This window comes from Sphaerodactylus townsendi, linkage group LG10 (assembly GCF_021028975.2).
Source record: "Sphaerodactylus townsendi isolate TG3544 linkage group LG10, MPM_Stown_v2.3, whole genome shotgun sequence".
Lineage (NCBI taxonomy): Eukaryota > Metazoa > Chordata > Lepidosauria > Squamata > Sphaerodactylidae > Sphaerodactylus > Sphaerodactylus townsendi.
This window is the reverse complement of record NC_059434.1, coordinates 86,989,704-87,007,889: the sequence shown is the minus strand read 5'-3', so window position 1 is coordinate 87,007,889 and position 18,186 is coordinate 86,989,704. Positions and strand designations below refer to the sequence as shown.

At 52.3% G+C, this 18,186-nt stretch overlaps 2 protein-coding genes across 2 annotated transcripts in view; one reads left to right on the top strand and one right to left on the bottom strand.

Annotated features, from left to right (window-relative positions):
- Positions 1-5,633, top strand: part of HSPA12B (heat shock protein family A (Hsp70) member 12B) — a 37,666-nt gene extending 32,033 nt beyond the window's left edge. The window contains exons 11-13 of the mRNA XM_048508996.1: positions 599-857; positions 2,831-2,934; positions 4,712-5,633. Coding sequence (XP_048364953.1) covers positions 599-857; positions 2,831-2,934; positions 4,712-5,139 — 791 coding nt within the window. The 3' untranslated portion in view covers positions 5,140-5,633. The remainder of the gene's footprint in view (positions 1-598; positions 858-2,830; positions 2,935-4,711) is intronic.
- A 5,681-nt stretch (positions 5,634-11,314) lies between these two features.
- The window catches only part of LG10H20orf27 (linkage group 10 C20orf27 homolog), a 71,844-nt gene continuing 64,972 nt past the window's right edge, over positions 11,315-18,186 (bottom strand). Inside the window, exons 5-6 of the mRNA XM_048508997.1 lie at positions 14,830-14,951; positions 11,315-13,215 (exon numbers count right to left, since the gene is read on the bottom strand). Coding sequence (XP_048364954.1) covers positions 13,174-13,215; positions 14,830-14,951 — 164 coding nt within the window. The 3' untranslated portion in view covers positions 11,315-13,173. The remainder of the gene's footprint in view (positions 13,216-14,829; positions 14,952-18,186) is intronic.

The following is an 18,186-nucleotide window of genomic DNA, read 5'->3' as shown; positions in this document are numbered from 1 at the left end:
GAGGAGGGCTAATGTTGTTCCCATCTTCAAAAGGACCTCGCTCCCTGCAGTAGCCTCTGCCTGCTTACCTGACTTTTCCCCATTTCTGTGGGGGGTGTTGTGTGTTGGGAGGATCCACACCTGGTGCGTGTGCATCCCTTGAAAAGTAGCAGAGTGCACAGAGGCTGAACACAGGGAAGCTTACCTGAGCACAAATGCGTGGTTGAGCTGGCTAGAGAGAACTTCAGACACAAAAGAAAGTCAGAGTCATTTGTAGTTTCTAATCTAATGAAAAGAGTATTTATTAGTGAACTCCATTCTGGATAGAAAGGTGGAGAGATAGGGTCACTGTCTATTCTAATCTAGCTGGATGGAGGCGGATGCGTAGGAGACACATCCTCTCCCTAGGCATGAAGATGGAGAGGTTGAAGAAGAAGGCGGAAGCAAGGGAGGAAGTCCCTAAGAGTATCAGTCTACATCAAAGGGATAGACTCAGCATGATAGAGTAAAGGTGACAAATTCCTAAGTCCCTATCTAGCCACTAGCTCGCTAGTAAAAACCCCCTCTGTAGGATGAGGCAGGAAACAGCATAAAGTCCCTTTCTTCTAACATTGTGCAGGGGGTCCCTACGGGGCCGTGGGCGTGGATCTCGCCTTCGAGAAGCTTCTCTGCCAGATCTTCAGCGAGGACTTCATCGCCACCTTCAAGGCCAAGCGTCCAGCCGCTTGGGTCGACTTGACCATCGCTTTCGAGGCCCGCAAGCGGACAGCCGCACCCCGTCGCAACAACCCCCTCAACATCTCTCTACCCTTCTCCTTCATTGACTTCTACCGAAAACACAGAGGCCAGAATGTGGAGACGGCCCTCAAGCGCAGCAGGTCGGGCTATGAGAGTTGGGATCAAGAGCTTTCTCCCCCTGGGTCTGGGTGTCCTGGGGAATGGTGGTGTGATTCCATGCCCCCCCCCTTTTACGGTGCTTGCTCTGGGACATTATCTTTGTATGGTGCAAGGGTGGAAAAGGAAGTTCCGTGTTACAAGGTAGAAAAGGGTTACACGCTGGAATGATCCCCCCCCCCCAACACACACACACACAGAGTTTAATGATATTTGCTTGGGGTCTGGACTGATTAAGGCTGAGAAGGAAAGCTTGTGATCGCAACGGATAGCGCTATGCAAACGTGGACTCAGTTGGCAGTTCATACTGGCAGTTCATACTGGGGGTTATTAGGGAAGGGACTGAAAATAAAACAGCCAGTCTTGGAGGAGGAGGAGGAGGAGGAGTTTGGATTTATATCCCCCCTTTCTCTCCTGCAGGAGACTCAAAGGGGCTTACAATCTCCTTGCCCTTCCCCCCTCACAACACACACCCTGTGAGGTAGGTGGGGCTGAGAGAGCTCCGACAAGCTGTGACTAGCCCATGGTCACCCAGCTGGCATGTGTGGGAGTGTACAGACCAATCTGAATTCCCCAGATAAGCCTCCACAGCTCAGGCGGCAGAGCTGGGAATCAAACCCGGTTCCTCCAGATTAGATACACGAGCTCTTAACCTCCTACGCCACTGCTGCTCCTAGATTAGAATACTGGGTATGCTTCTCATCACTGTATCTCAACAAGGACGTGGCGGAGCTGGAAAAGCTGGCAGCCAAGATGGTTAGGGGGCTGGAGCATCTTTCTGAGGCCTGCTGGGACTTTTCAGTTTGGAAAAGAGACCGACTAAAGCAGGGGTGTCCAACTCTGGCGTTCAGATAACATGGATTGTTACTCTTATCAGCCCTGCAGCCCTGTCTGGGACTCCTGCCAGCAGAGGCTGATGGGAATTGTAGTCCATGAACATCTGAAGCGCCAGAGTTGGACACTCCTGGACTAAAGGAGGTTCATAAAATTGTGCAAAGGGAGTGTGGAAAGATGGAACTTCTTTCCCCTCTCCCAAAATACCAGCACTCTCGGGCATTCAATTAAATTGACGAGCAGTGGATTCAGGACGGAGAGAACAAAACACTTTACTCAGCAAGTCATGAAACTGTGAACTTTAAAGCTGGTGGACGTAATGAGGCCCACAAGCGTAGGTCCAGGGGGACAGGTTTCTGCAGCAGCTTTTGTAGACTTTTCTTGCTGGATCGTGGCCTCAAGGTCCACCTCAGCAGTTTTCAGATAACAATATGTAGGTCTTGGAATTCAGAATCACTTAATCAAAACAAAATCGGAATTGGAACCTCCATCTGCATAGGGGCCAAGGCCGCCTCCTGATGTTGCCACGTGGCACCGGATCCAGAGCTTGACTGCCCCTGAATGTGGAAATTTTAGTAACTCTCCCCAAATTAGGTTTTTCGGGGGGGGGGGGTCTTTTTGGGTAGGTTTGTGAGGGGGGGCTTCTGCAGGCGGTTTTGAGCAGAAGTGTGTTGGGGGAATGAATCGAGCAGCAGTGGCATAGGAGATTAAGAGCTCATGTATCTAATCTGGAGGAACCGGGTTTAATTCCCAGCTCTGCCGCCTGAGCTGTGGAGGCTTCTCTGGGGAATTCAGATTAGCCTGTACACTCCCACACACGCCAGCTGGGTGACCTTGGGCTAGTCACAGCTTCTCGGAGCTCTCTCAGCCCCACCCACCTCACAGGGTGACGCTGTTGTTGTGAGGGGAAGGGCAAGAGACAGCAGAGATTGTCAGCCCCTTTGAGTCTCCTGCAGGAGAGAAAGGGGGATATAAATCCAAACTCTTCCTTCTTTAGCTTCTTCTCCACTCTACCCGGAGCTTTTTTTGGAGGGAGGAAAGAGTTAGCAAGTATGGAGGAAAGAGTGACCAATCCCCCCTCCTAACCAACAACTTCCTTTCTCTTTTTCCTGCTGCCCCCCAGCGTGAACCTAGTGAAGTGGTCCTCCCAAGGAATGCTCCGCATGTCTTCCGAAGCCATGAACGAACTCTTCCAGCCAACCATTTGCCAGATCATTAATCACATCGGTGAGTCCCAGAACCTTCCGACTCATAATCTTTGCAGGGGAGGGGTAATGCCCCAGCACCCACGGTCACCCAGCGAGCTTTCATGGCAAGGGGAGGGCGCTTCAAACCTGGTCTCCCAGATACTCTTCTGACACTCATACGACTACCTCACACTGACTGTCAAGAAGTGGACTTCCTGCCCAGACAGCTGGGATGCCCTGTGGCTTCCTCCACGTTCCCTGGGAGTGAGCAGAAGGCCCCTTAGGTGGTGCCCCTTCATTGCAGAGTTGTGCCACCCAGCAAGGACCGCTCAGCTCTTCCCATGCCCAGAGAGCCAGCGTGGTGTAGTGGTTAAGAGCAGGTGGATTCTAATCTGGAGAACCGGGTTTGATTCCCTACTCCTCCACCTGAGTGGCAGAGGCTTATCTGGTGAACCAAATGCGTTTCTCCATTCCTATATTCCTGCTGGGTAACCTTGGGCTAGTCACAGTTCTCTCAGAACTCTCAGCCCCACCCCCCTCACAAGGGGTCTGTTGTGGGGAGAGGAAGGAGCTTGTAAGCCACCTTGAGTCTCCTTATAGGAGAGAAAGGTGGGCTATAAGTCCAAACTTCTTCTTCTGACACGCAACAGCTATCACCGGCAACAAAGCTACTCCCAAAGTAGCTCTTGGGCTTTTGCTAGTAGATGGTTTCCTTGGACAGGGTTTCATGGGTGCCTCGTCATGTGCCACTTGTGACTGTGACATCAGGAGTTTTGTGTTATGGGATGGAGGGACTGAGGCAGGGAGACGTGGATTTACAGAACTTTGCTGTGTGTTTTGGATCATGTGTTTGGGGGTGGGGGTGGGGGGGCGGTAGGCATGGTTTCAGTGAGAATCTATGCAAATTCAGAGTCCCGCGGGGGAGTTTCCTTGCCTCATCTTTTGAATCAGAATTCCCAAATCCCCATCTCCTCAGGGTAGATGCTGGGGAACATAAGAACATATCTAGGGAACATAAGAACATAAGAACAAGCCAGCTGGATCAGACCAGAGTCCATCTAGTCCAGCTCTCTGCTACTTGCAGTGGCCCACCAGGTGCCTTTGGGAGCTCACCTGCAGGATGTGAAAGCAATGGCGATCTGCGGCTGTTGCTCCCGAGCACCTGGACTGTTAAGGCATTTGCAATCTCAGATCAAGGAGGATCAAGATTGGTAGCCATAGATCGACTTCTCCTCCATAAATCGGTCCAAGCCCCTTTTAAAGCTATCCAGGTGAGTGGCCATCACCACCTCCTGTGGCAGCATCTTCCAAACACCAATCACACGTTGCGTGAAGAAGTGTTTTCTTTTATTAGTCCTAATTCTTCCCCCCAGCATTTTCAATGGATGCCCCCTGGTTCTAGTATTGTGAGAAAGAGGGAAACATTTCTCTATGTCAACATTTTCTACCCCAGGCATAATTTTATAGACTTCAATCATAAAACATAGCTCGGTGCAAAATCTGAGTTTTCTGCCCCCCTCCCCCATAGGCGGCCATCCTCCCCCACCACGACCAAACAACTTTTTTTTGCACCAGGTTTTGAAGTCAGTGTATGGACCCGGGGGGGGGGGGGAGAAGGAGAGGCGTGGGGGGCGATTTTCCACCCCCACGTGACTAAATGGCTGCAGCCCAGGGACATTTGACCCCGTATGTCTCTCTGGGTTGTACTATCCTGGGACAAACAAATGCCTCCTCCCCTCCTCTTGTGATTTTGGCCAGTGTGGTTGTCCCTCCCTCTAACTTCTTCCCCCCCCCCCCCTTTCCTTGCTGCCTTCCAGATGACCTCATGAAGAAACCGGAAGTGCAGGGGATCAAGTTTCTGTTCCTGGTGGGGGGCTTTGCCGAGTCAGCCATGCTGCAGCACGCCGTCCAATCCGCTTTCAGTGGCCTTTGCCGCGTCATCATACCACAGGACGTGGGACTCACCATCCTCAAAGGGGCGGTGCTGTTCGGCCTGGATCCCACCATCGTCCGGGACCGGTCGCCTCACTCTATGGCGCCGGGTGCTGGAACAAGTTTAGGAGGGAAAGCACCCCCGGGAGAAGCTGCTGGTCAAGGAAGGGAAGAAGTGGTGCACGGACATCTTCGAGAAGTTCGTCTCGGTGGACCAGTCGGTGGCTTTGGGCGAGGTGGTGCAGAGGAGCTACTGCCCGGCGCGGGCGGGGCAGCGCAAGATCATCATCAACGTCTACTGCTGTGCCGCTGACGACGTGACCTACATCACGGACCCCGGCGTGCGGAAATGCGGCACCATCAGCCTCGACTTGGAGGAGCTGGACGAATCCAGCTCGCCCAAGAGGAACCGGCGCGAGATACGGGCGAGCATGCAGTTCGGCGACACGGAGATCAAGGTGGCGGCTATGGACGTCCGGACCACCAAGACCGTGCGGGCCTCAATCGACTTCCTTTCCAACTGACTCCCTGAAAAGGTTGGGGGGGGGGGGAACAAACAGCTACAACCCTTTCCCTGAAGGATGTTTAACACCCTCTCTTTCCTCAGCCTTTCCGCACACATACACTACCCAGGCTTGAGGCTCATGTGATCCGGTGATACTGGGCAGACTTCGGGCTTAAGGCCATTTGCAACCCCTAACTTTGGAAGAGTGCTGGGATTTATACCCCCTTTTCTCTCCTGCTTAAAGGGAGACTCAAAGAGGGTTCACAATCTCCTTTCTCCCCACAACAAACACCCCTGTGAAGGCGGTGGGCAGGTGGCTGAGAGAGCTCTTGAAGAACTGTGACTGTCCCAAGGTCACCCAGCTGGCATGCGTTGGAGTGCACAAGCTAATCTAGTTTCCCAGATAAGCCTCCACAGCTGAAGTGGCAGAGCGGGGAATCCAACCCGGTTCCTCCAGATTTGAGTGCACCTGCTCTTAACCACTACACCCGTGGTGGCGAACCTTTGGCACTCCAGATGTTATGGACTACGAGTCCCATCAGCCCCTGCCAGCATAGCCAATTGGCCATGCTGGGGGGGGCTGATAGGGATTGTAGTCCACTTAACATCTGGAGCCAAAGGTTCGCCGCACCACTGCGCCATACTACCATGCTGGGCTCTCGCACTGACGAAGCTTATCAAAATGGACTTCTCTCTTCAAGAGCAGCTCAGTCCCTGATTAGCATTTCGAAGCAGCTGGTCCAGATCTCGATTCAGGAGCTACCCCGCCGCTCCCTCTAAGTCCCCCATGAAGCTGCCTTGTACTGAGTAAGACCATCGGCCGATCAAGGCCAGTGTTGCGTGCACAGACTGGCAGCCGCTCTCCAGAGTCCACAGTGGAGGTCTTTCACGCCACCTACTCCCTGATCTATTTAACTGGAGATGCCGGGGTCTGAACCGGGGACCTTCTACGTGCCAAGCAGCCGTTCTGCCACTGAGCCACGGCCCCTCTGGGCTCTCAAGAAGGGCAGGTTGCTGGGGGTTGACTTGGAGATCAGGTACTGAAGAGCCGTGGTCTGTTCCAAGCCAGACTCCTCCTGGGGCTGCCACCGACTGTGGGTGCTGCCGCCTCCCAACTGCCGGAGAGAAAAACCGGCACAACTCCGTCGTTCAGCTGCAGTTAACAGGGGCAGCCTTTACCCCAAGCCGGCGATGCTGAAATATCACAAGGGAATAGCTCTCTTATTTTGTTTCCCCTTTTGAAAGCTAGTTATTTTGTTAGAGAGAAGCACTTACTTTCTTCCTACCCGAGGACGCCGCTCTCACATCCGAAGTGGCCTTATACAGAACCGGACCCCTGGTCGCTCAGGGCCAGTGCTGCCCGCTCTGACGGGCAGCCGCTCTCCAGGGGCTCAGGCCGAGGCCTTTCGCATCATTTGCCACCTGGATTTCTGCAACTGGAAATGGCAGGAATTGAACCGGCGACCTCATGCGTGCAAAACAGCCCCCCCTGCCGCCACGAAGCCAGGAATACGCATCAGCTTCACTGGCGAGTCTGTGAAATGAAATGGTGATGGGACGCTCCAGCACTTGAAATGTGCCGTGCTCAGCCAGGCTCTGGAGCCGCTTGGAGGGGTGGGTGTGCCTCTGAATGGGAGAGGGGTTGTCCCATCAGGCCACAGGCCAAGAACAGGCCACCAGTGGGCACACTTGCTTCCACGGTGCCTGGGCTTCATCGTAGGAGAAGCAGAGCATGTTTCTTTGGAAGGTGGCACTTTCTTCTCCAAGGAGCCTTTGTGCCAGTGTCCATATAGGAGTAGAAATATGCACCTGCTCTTGGCCAAGGGCTGAGGCATCTCTCTCCCCTGCAAGGCTACGGATGTGTACCGGCCCCGTCAGTGGCGTATCGACAGAAAATTGATCCTGATCCTTTGGAGAGGAGACGTCTGAGGGGGGATATGATTGAAGTCTATAAAATTATGCAGGGGGTAGAAAATGTGGACAGAGAGAATTTTTTCTCTCTTTCACAATACTAGAACCAGGGGCATCCATTGAAAATGCTGGGGGGAAGATTTAGGACTAATCAAAGGAAACACTTCTTCACGCAACGTGTGATTGGTGTTTGGAAGATGCTGCCACAGGAGGTGGTGATGGCCACTCACCTGGATAGCTTTAAAAGGGGCTTGGACCGATTTATGGAGGAGAAGTCGATCTATGGCTACCAATCTTGATCCTCCTTGATCTGAGAGATTGCCAAATGCTCTTATTTCAGTCCAGGTGTGCTGGGGAGCAGCAGCCGCTTGAGAAGGCCATTGTTTACCCTCCTGCAGGTGAGTTCCTGCTGCACCTGGTGGGCCATCATGGAGTAGCAGAGAGCTGGACTAGATGGACTCTGGTCTGATCCAGCTGGCTTGTTCTTATGTTCTTATGGGGCAAGAGCTGAGTTTTTCACTCCCGCCCCCCTGGGGGGAGGAGAAGTCTTGGAGGCCAGCAAAAGCCAGGAGCCTGCGGGACTCACCTTCCTGACATGCTCTGCCGCCAGGCGGGGCCACCCAGAAGGTGTGGACAGGGCAATGGCAGGGTGGGCCCAGCGGCATCCTTGGGGCAGCTGGCCCTGTGCGCTATCTGCAGAGGGGCCTTCCTTCCCTGGAGAGCGCTGACCATATAGGGCCCAGTGGAATGAGGATGGGTGTGGGGGGCAATTTTCCGTCCCATGTGACTAAATGGGCGCAGCCCGGAGACATTTGCCCCCCTATATGTCCCCCCCTGGGTGGTACGCCCCTGGGCCCCAGGAAGTGTTTATCTCCCTGTTGCTGTTTTATCTTGGGTGTATTTTGACTGCACCACCACCAAAGAATGGCCCAGTTGTCCTCTCACCCCCCCCCCCCGTGCCCCCGCATCACACACCCCTCTTGATAAGGAAACCTGACTGCTTCCTGAGCCAAGGAGGGAGGGGGTGTCCCTGCCCTTGACACAGGGAGGAGGGCACCCTTGAGACTTTTCAAAGTTGTGCCACTGGCCTTCTGTTGGCATACTCGGCTGGCAGACAGCGGAGGGGCCAGCTGCCCCCCTCTGAGTATCTCTTGTAGGTGGTGGCTGGAGATCTAGAATTAGGACTGATCTCCAAACCGCAAAGATCCTGAAAAAACGACGACGGGTGCTTTGAAAAGTGGACTCTGTGCTGTTTTGCTCCACTGAAGTCCTTTCCCTCCTTAACAGGGAATACTCTCCCTAGGCCCCACCCACAAAATTTCGGGGAATTTTGCACCCCAAAGTTGGCAACGCGACTGCAAAGGGAAGCAGGCCCAGTTTGTGGATTTCCTTGAGGCCGGCTGGTTCCGTTTTCTGCTTTGGGGGTACTGCTTCAGGCAGGGAAGACTTACTTTTAAAAAGTAAACAAACCAGCACAACTTCTACGTTGCAACCTCCCTCTGAAAGATCTCCCTTACTCCCCCCTAGGAGCAGCAGTGGCGTAGGAGGTTAAGAGCTCGTGTATCTAATCTGGAGGAACCGGGTTTGATTCCCAGCTCTGCCGCCTGAGCTGTGCAGGCTTATCTGGGGAATTCAGATTAGCCTGTGCACTCCCACACACGCCAGCTGGGTGACCTTGGGCTAGTCACAGCTTCTCAGAGCTCTCTCAGCCCCACCCACCTCACAGGGTGTTTGTTGTGAGGGGGGAAGGGCAAGGAGATTGTAAACCCCTCTGAGTCTCCTGCAGGAGAGAAAGGGGGGATATAAATCCAAACTCTTCTTCTTCTTCTTCTCCCCCACCCCCCAATGCAGCCTTTGTCCCCCATTCCTTCTGCTTGAAGCCCTAAAGCAGAGGGGGATCTCAGCATGGCACCTGTCAACACCTGTCCTGGTTCCTGCAAGGTGTTTTTAGAAAAATGGGCGGGGACAGGTGGGGCTTTTGCCTAGCAAAGCTTCTGATTGGCTGTGTAGTTTCTCTTCCTCAAACCGGCCCCTCTTCTGTCTCCCAGAGGTGTCCCAATAAACCTGCAACAACCTCACAAGGTGCGGGGGGTGGCAAAGGGATCGAAGAAGACACCTTTTTTCCAAGTGAAGTTTTTGTACTCCTTTTCTCTTGTAAAAAAAAGAAAGGAATCAACTACACCAATTTTTTTACATGTATGTATTTATATATAGGCACATAAAAACCATTAAGTTTCTTTCATAACTCAACGACATGGCTGGTATTTTCGTTATGTGTCTTTTTGGAAACAAAAGACGTTTTAAGAACTCAGCAGCGGGGAGGGGGGGGGGAAGTTTGCGGGACAATCCTGGCGTTTGACATTCCTCCTTCCCTCAGCAAAGAAGACCTGGACTTATGGGGGGGTGCGGGGGGGGGAGCAGATGGAGTTCCATTACCTGGCAGCATTTACATTAAAACAAAAAAGACACACACACACACCCCTCAACTGCTAGAGCATAGGTGTCAATAATTAGCTGACCCCTCTAGATAGCAGTGGATTAAAGTTCCTTATCATCCCCATGCACCAGCAGCATGTTGGCAGGGGATAATGGGAACATGTAGTCCATAACATCTGGAGGGCCGCGAATTTGACACCTGTGTGCTAGAGACTAGGTGTTGCCAGATCACTCTAGGATCCAGAATCCCTGTATCCGGGGGAATTTGGGGAACCTCTTTGGCTCTCAGATAAGTTCAGGAGCTACAATTCCCATCAGCCTCTGTCAGCATGGCCAATTGGCCATGGGTAGGGGCTGGTAGGGGCTGATGGGAATTGTAGTTCCTGAACATCTGGAGAGCCGCAGGTTCCCTACCCCTGTTCTAGATCTAAGTTGCTACCACTTCCCCAGCTGGGGTTTCCCCCACAGGGATATGTCAAGGTTGAGGGTGGGGGGGCAATTGAAATCGGGGGGGGGGGAATTTAAAGTCCTTCTCTTACACGGCTGCTCCAATCTAAGTCCCCCATTCCTGGGTAGCTCTAACAGTAAAAGCAAGACATGGGAGATCATGAGCCTTTGCCACGTTTCGTGGCGACTGGGGTAGCTAGCAGCTCTCCTCCCCCCTTCCACCCCCCCCCCCCCCATGGAGGAAATCTGTTAACAATCCTTTTCACCGGAAGCTTCTCAGCACCCTTCTGGAAGGGAGTGGAAAGGACAGGATCTTGCGGCAACAGAATGGGGATATTTCTATACGGGATACTTGCCCCGAGGTTGATGCTTCCCTATAGCCTCGGGATACATTTGTGCCTCTCTTAGTTTGCAGGCGGTTCTGGCACTCCAGGGACCATATTCTCTTATCAGTTTCCTGCCAGCATGGCCTTACTCGGGCCATGCTGGCAGGGGCTGATGGGAATTGTAGTCCATAACATCTTCGCTGAGTGCCAAAAGGTTCACCAATCACCTGCTCTAGGGCTTTCCCCTGGCTACATGGTTCAGCTTCCCAAAACTTGCTTGCTGCAAATGCTTTTGGGGAATCGAGGTAGGGGACTCAGTTTTTTTCCCCTAAACCGGTCTCTTGAATAATGTTAAATGATACAACGCACCTTTGTTTCCAGGTCTCTCCAAACTCCCAGATTGCTTCGCCGTCAACCGTCTGTTCAGAGTCTTTTTGTCTCGTCCCTTTTTAATTGCAGGGATATCCCCTTAAGCGTCTATGAAATGAACAGGAAATCGGGGGATATCTCTCCAATAAAGGGCACCAGAGACTCTCTCTTTATTTTATTTTTTAAAAAAACAGGAAGCTGCCAGTTTTGGCAGTTTCTCCCAAACCTGCTTGCTGCAATGTTTTGGGAATCGGGGTAGGGGGACTCAGTTTTTTCCTCAAACTGGTCTCTGAATAATGTTAAATGATACAACGACCTTTGTTTCAGGTTCTCCAAACTCCCAGATTGCTTGCCGGCCGTCCGTCTGTCTGTCTTTGTCTCGTCCCTTTTTAATTGCAGGGATATCCCCTTATGTCTATGAAATGAACAGGAAATCGGGGGATATCTCTCCAATAAAGGACACCAGAGACTCTCTCTTTATTTTATTTTTTAAAAAAACAGGAAGCTGCCAGTTTTGGGGACCTGATATTACGATCTGAATAGAGTTAACAGTAGTCAAGAGGTGATTAAAAAAAAGAAAACTCGGAAAAGTTGTGATGGGTGAAGAGATGCCAGCTGCCGCCAAGGCACTGAGGCAGGGAAATTGGGGTGGGGGGTGGGGGATATCTCTCATGGAAGTTCTCCCCTTGCTTGAGCAGGGAAACTACCCAAGCCTGTGCCTGCGAGGAGAACAGGGCAGGGAGACCAAGAGGGGAGCAAAGTTCGGCTCCTCTTATCTGGATCGCAGTGGCCCTCTGAACCACACAGCGCTTCAGAGCACAGTCCTGTTGCAAGAAACAGGGTCATCCTATATCCTGTTGAGGGGGGCAGTTATCAAATTGATGCCGCCGTTTTGAGCCCCTTCACCAAAAACATCTGCAAGGAACCCCCTCTCCACCACCACCCCACCACCACTAACACATCAGGAAGAACCAATCTCTGCAAGTTCGTTCCCTGGCATGTTAGCACCAGAATTAATGCCGCGTGATGGGAGTCGGGGGGGTCCAGGTTTACAATGAACGAAGAGGTTGGGTGGGGTGGGTGAACTTTTTTTAAAAATGCAGCAGGTACAAAGGTGAGAAAACACACACATTTCAAGACACCGTATGGCTTGCAACAAAGAGATCGTTCGTGAATCTCTCAAAAGGCCTCTAGGCTCAACTTCTTAGGAAAACCTCACAACTGAGGAAATCGGGGGTGGGGGGGGGAAGAGTTGTTGGAACAGTTTGCCTGCCGCCTGCCTAGGGACTCTGGTCCTGAACAGACAAAAGGCGGTAAACTGGGAAACCGGCTTCAGCTGATGTGATGTGATGGAACCGCTTCAAGCTGATAGTTTGGTTTGGAAACGGGGGCAGGAGGGGGTGGAGGAAGAGGCAGATCCTGCCCCAGCCGGTAGTCACGTGAATTGCCCCCCCAGGAAACCGGGGCAGCTATAAAAGAGAGCTCTATGTTAGAAGCCCTGTCAGGAAACCCTTAATTCCTCACCCAAATCTCTGGAGCAGGACAACTCTTTTTTCGGTCCCGGAACCAGCCACTTAGTGCTCAACGGGGGGTTCTAGAACTGTCCAAGCCACCTGTGGTCTCCTCTCTGCCAGCTTTTTCCATGGCTGAAGGGGTCAGGCTCTGACCTCTGGCCGCTGAAGTGCGCCGGGCAGCTGTTGTGCACCGGGAACTCCCGGTTCTACAGCCGAAGCGCAGCAGCCACGGGAGCGAGGCGGCACTATCCTCTTTCGACTGCAGCAGCTGCAGAGACTTTGGGCAAGTTTGCAAACAACCAAACTGCTTAAAACCAGTTTAGAGAACACAACTCCAACTCCTTTTGGGACAACTCTCTTTGCAAGCACGGTCCTTCCTCGTGAGGTCGATGGGCACGTAACTCTCACAGGCTGCACACTGAAGGCTGAAGAGGCGGTGGAGCGCCGGTCCGTACCTTACCTGTTGGCTGGAATCAGCAACAACCCATTGAAAGCAGAGGGTAAGTGGGGCGGGGCCTGGACGTGACGGGCGGAAGGGGAGCAGAAGTAAACACAGCACCCGAATCCACAAGACAAGCTCCACGGGGCCAGCCACTAAACAGGGGACGCTTCGGCAGCTGGCAGCCAGTAAACAACTGAAGAAGAGGTGCTTATTTTTTTTCTTTCTTAAAACTTCAAGCTGAACTGGAAAATAGATATGTATATAAAACCCTAGAGAGCTTCCATCGACCGGAGGAGGCTTTTGCAGGGGCAGCGGAGATCCGGGTCAGCCTAATCCAAAAGCCGTACATTCCGCTGGTTGCCCGAAATTAGGTACTCTGGCTCCGATCCGATGCACTTCACCCCTTCCAGGAGCATCGGTGCGCGTTCAGGTGGCGATCTGAGGGGAGAGAACCAGAATTATTTCATGTAGTAGTAGGAATAGAAGTAGTAGCAGTAGTAGTGGGAGGAGTTTGGGTTTATATTCCCCCCCTTTCTCTCCTGTAAGGAGACTCAAAGGGGCTGACAATCTCCTTTCCCCTTCCCCACAACAAACACCCTGTGAGGTGGGTGGTGTGGGGCTGAGAGAGGAAACTCTAAAGAACTGTGCACTCAGCCCAAGGTCACCCAGCTGCAGCATGTGTTAGCGTGCACAATGCTAACTCTGGTCGTCACTGTAGATCGTAGCCTCCACAGCTCAAATGGCAAAGCAAGGAATCGAACCCGGTTCGGGAATGATGGGAACTGTAGTCCATAACATCTGGAGGGCCGAGAGTTTGACACCCGTGCATGCTGGCTCTCTGGGATTTGGGGTGGGGAAGGACTTCACTGGGGGGTAGTGCCATGAAACTGACCCTCCAAAGCAGCCACGTTCTCCTGGGGGAAAGATTTCTGTTGCCCGAAGATCAGTGGTAATTCTGGGAGATCTCCAGGCTACACCGGGAGACTGGCAACCCAACACCTGCGCCTCTTCCCTACGGCAGTGGCTGCTGCCATTTCCCTTTCTCGTTTTCTTGCAAGGCTGCACCCTCACCTTGACCGAGGCAGCCCGCCCCAGCAGCTCTTCCTTTAGCTTCCGGCCCCTCCCAGCCTGAGATGCTTGAGCAGACGCTCATCAGGGAGATTTAATTTCCTGGGTACCAGAAACCATTCGCCACAGCCGGATATTAAACCAGATGTTGAGATAGCCAAAGCGTCTCCAGGCTTGGATCGCGTGGGTGGGTTCCCTTAGAGCAGCTGTTTGTATTGGCATGAACCACGCTCCCCCCTCTCCCCCCCCCCACACACTGGTGGGCACATCCAGCCAGCAGAGCTGCAAGAGACAGGTACTGTCCAGCCCCAAAGACTCCAAGAGGAATCAGTCTAGAAGAAGAAGATTTATATCCCACCCCTTTCCCTCCTGTAAGGGTGGCAAGATCTCCAAGGGGCTGACGGATAAGCTCCTTTCCCCCCCCCTTCCCCAGCAACAAACACCCTGTGAGATGGGGTAAATGGTAGAGAGTCTCCAAAGAACCGGGTGGACTAGCCCAAGTTCACCCAGCTGATGCGTGTGTTTGAAGTGCACATACGTTTAATCTGGTTCACCAGATCAGCCTCCACAGCTCAAGTGGCAGGGCGGGGAATCAAACCCGGTTCTCCAGATTAGAGTGCACCTGTGCTTAACCACTATGCCAGGCTGGTTCTCAGTCACAAAATGGCTGCTGCAGTTTAGCTTCAGAGATCTTTGGGTTGTGACGGCAGCTGCTGCTAAAGCTAAAAAAACTAAAACCTGCACAGCCCATCAGATCTTCAGAGGCCAATCAGAAGCCTTGCTGGGCAAACACCACATCTAGCCCCACCCACTGCTTTAAAACACTTGATGGGCGGCAGGAAAGATGGCGCCCGCAGGCACTGGGGCTGTGGGTTCCGGATTTGGGCAGAAAGAAGAGGGTGGTGCCCCTTGCAAAGGGGAAGGGGCCTCTTCAGAAGCTCTCAGGCTCCCGGAAATGTGGAGGAGCGGAAGTGGGACTCCACTCCATCACTCTGGCTTGCACGACCACTTTGACGGAGGCAGCGTGGTCAGCTGTGCTGCAAAGCTCCATCTCTTCCCGGAGGACCCCTTCTCTGTGGGCCGTGTACTCACACTTGACGGTGTAACCTGCAGCCAGATCGGAGAAGGGGATGAGATGACGGGACTCCCCCGCAGAAAGACCCGGACGTCCAAGCTGGCTCGCCAGCCAGAAAGCTGCTGGCCTGGTCACAACTGGCCACGGTGATCGGCAGTAGCCCACTGCCGAAATGACTCTTCAGGGCATCCGATACCATGTTTTCCCCAAAATAAGACCCACCCCAAAAATAAGCCCTACCATGATTTTTCAGGATTTTTCTAGGAGTCTTAAAGCCCTGCTCGAAAAATAAGCCCCACCAGTAAGAACATAAGAACGAGCCTGCTGGATCAGACCAGAGTCCATCTAGTCCAGCTCTCTGCTACACTTGCAGAGTGGCCACCAATTGCCTTTAGGGAGCTCACATGCAGAGGCAGTGAAAGCAAGGGCCTTCATGCAGCTGTTGCTCCCGGAACACCCTGGTCTGCTAATGCATTTGCAATCTCAGATCAAAGAGGATCAAGATCGGCATTAGCCAACGTCCACTTCTCCTCCATAAAATCTGTCCAAGCCCCTTTTAAAGCCATTTCAGGTGAGTGGCCATCGCCACCTCTGTGGCAGCAGCATATTCCAAACACCAATCACACGCTTAGTGTGTATTAAAGTGCTTCCTTTATGAGTCCTAATTCTTCCCCAGCATTTTTCAATGGATGCCCCCTGGTTCTAGTATTGTGGCTGAAAGAGAGAAAAATTCTCTCTGTCAACATTTTCACCCCATGCATAATTTTGTAGACTTCTGAATCATATCCCTCTCAGCCGCCTCCTCTCTCCAAACTAAAGAGCCCTCCCAAACGCTGCAGCCTCTCCTCATAGGGAAAGGTGCTCCAGTCCCTCAATCATCCTCAGTTGCCCTTCTCTGCACTTTTTTCTATCTCCTCAATATCCTTTTTGGAGATGTGTATGCGACCAGAACTGAAACACAGGACTCCAAGGCAAGCGGTCAGCACCACTGCTTTATATAAGGGCATGACAATCCTTGCAGTTTTATTATCAACTCCTTTCCTAATTATCCCCAGCATAGAGTTTGCCTTTGTTGTTGCAGATCGGCATGGTGTGATCCAGCAGGGTGCTCCCTGCCAGAGCCCACCTTAATAAATTGTGAAGGTATCGTATTTCCCCTAAAATAAGCCCTACCCCGAAAATAAGCCCTAATGCATCTTTTGGTGCAAAAATTAACATAAGACCCTGTCTTATTTTCGGGGAAACACGGTATGTACGCAGAGAAAAGGGGAATAAGGTGGCTGTTGGCCAGGGAAAGTTAAATCTCTCTCCATGCTCACAGACTGTAGACTGCTCACCAGAGCCGTGGTGGGAAGAAATGGCACCCAGGACAAAACCTGCTCGAGGAGCCCCTTGCCCACCCACCCCTCATGCTCCACCTACCTGGCTGGGTTGCTGCCAGTCCAAAGGGTGGGGTGTGGGGGGGGGCAATTATCTGCCCCTCACATGATCAGCTCGCATGCGCCCGGGGACATGTAACCCCACGTGTCCCTGTGAGCGCTCTGCCTTTGCTGCTGACTACCAGTTGGACTGCTGGTTTTTTTGGACAAATGTCCGGCCCCCGACGTTCTCATCTTATGATTATGCTGATCCTCACCCGCTCAGAAAACCATCTGTCAAATGTGCTTGTCCCGCTGGACACCATCCGCCAGGAAATTCTCTAAGCAAGCCTCACCGTCCTGAACAGGGTCTGTACTAGAACGGACACCTTGACCACCACCAGTAAGAATGTTAGTTAACATTCCATGGCATCGCCGGCTTGCAGAACAGAAATGCATTTTTAGCCATATATGAAAAACAGTCTGAACGAAGAGAATTGCGGGGGTATTTTATACACTGTTTCTCCCCTAAACTGGAATAATCTCCGTAAGCGAAGTCCATGAACTGCAAAAAGGATACGGCCTGCATGTGGGGAAGGGGACACATGAACTTGAGGTCCCACACAGTAGTGTAAAGTTGACATGAACTGGGCGCCGCTCTTCCAGCGAACCACGTAATCCTCCTGTGTGCGATGGGCTGGCGGAACATGGCTGCGTATTGTGCCTGCCACAGAAACGGCACACCTCCAGAGCCAGAGCTGCCTACTGGCCAATCTGCGCAATCAAACTTGCACAGATTCAGCTCCCAGCTGGTCCTCCCATTGGACACCCCCTTGCTCAGGCCATACCGGGCAGTTCAGGAGGCCTCCCTTCAAAAAGGATGTGGTCAGAACGGAGCAGGTGCAGAGAGAGAGTGAAGAGAATGACCGCGGGGCTGGAGACCCAGCCCTATGAGGGACGGCTGAGGGATTGGTTCAGTCTGGAGAAAAGGAGGGGGGGGGGGACATGATAGCTCACTTTAAGTATTTGGAGGGCTGACAATCGGAGGAGGGCACGCTCTCACAAGAATGGGTATAAATTATGGGCAGAAAGGTTTCAACTGAGGAGGAGGAGGAGGAGGAGGAGAAGGAAGAAAGAGGAGGAGGAGGAGGAGGAGGAGGAAGAGGAGAGGAGGGGAGGGGGAGGAGTTTGGATTTATACCCCACCTTTCTGTCCTGTAAGGAGACTCAAGATGGCTTACTTTCCCTTTCTCTCCCCACAACAGACACCTTGTGAGGCAGGTGGGTCTGAGAGAGTTCTGAGAGAGCTGTGGCTACCCCAAGGTCACCAAGCACGAATGTAGGAGCGTGGAAACACATCTGGTTCACCAGACAAGCCTCTGCCACTCAGGTGGAGGAGTGGGGAATCAAACCCAGTTCTCCAGATTAGAATCCTCCTGCTCTTAGCTGTTACACCACGCTAGCTCTCATTAGGAAAAACATTTTCATAGCAAGAGTTGTGCAACACTGGAATGAGTTGCCTAGGGAGGTGGGGGGCTTCCCCTCGCTGGCTGTCTTCAAGCAGGAGCTGTAAGGGATGTTCTAGAACTGCTCTGGCATTGAACAGGGGGTTGGACTAGATGGCCTCTATGGACCCTTCCAACTCTGGTTCTATGGGTGAAAAACAAAACTTAAATACATCTTTTAAACATCCATTAATTACATTAGAATAATACCCAGCAGACCACACCAAACATAAAAAAATTGCTGTCCTGTATATGCTTACCAGTACGGCAAACAAACCATTAAACTAATTCATACTTAGCTATATATCAGCCAAAGAATAAAATCAACAGAACATTGTGTGCTTTCGCTACAGCCTTCGCCTGTGGAGCAAGAAGTATTACACAGCTAAAAGCTTCTTTTTAACC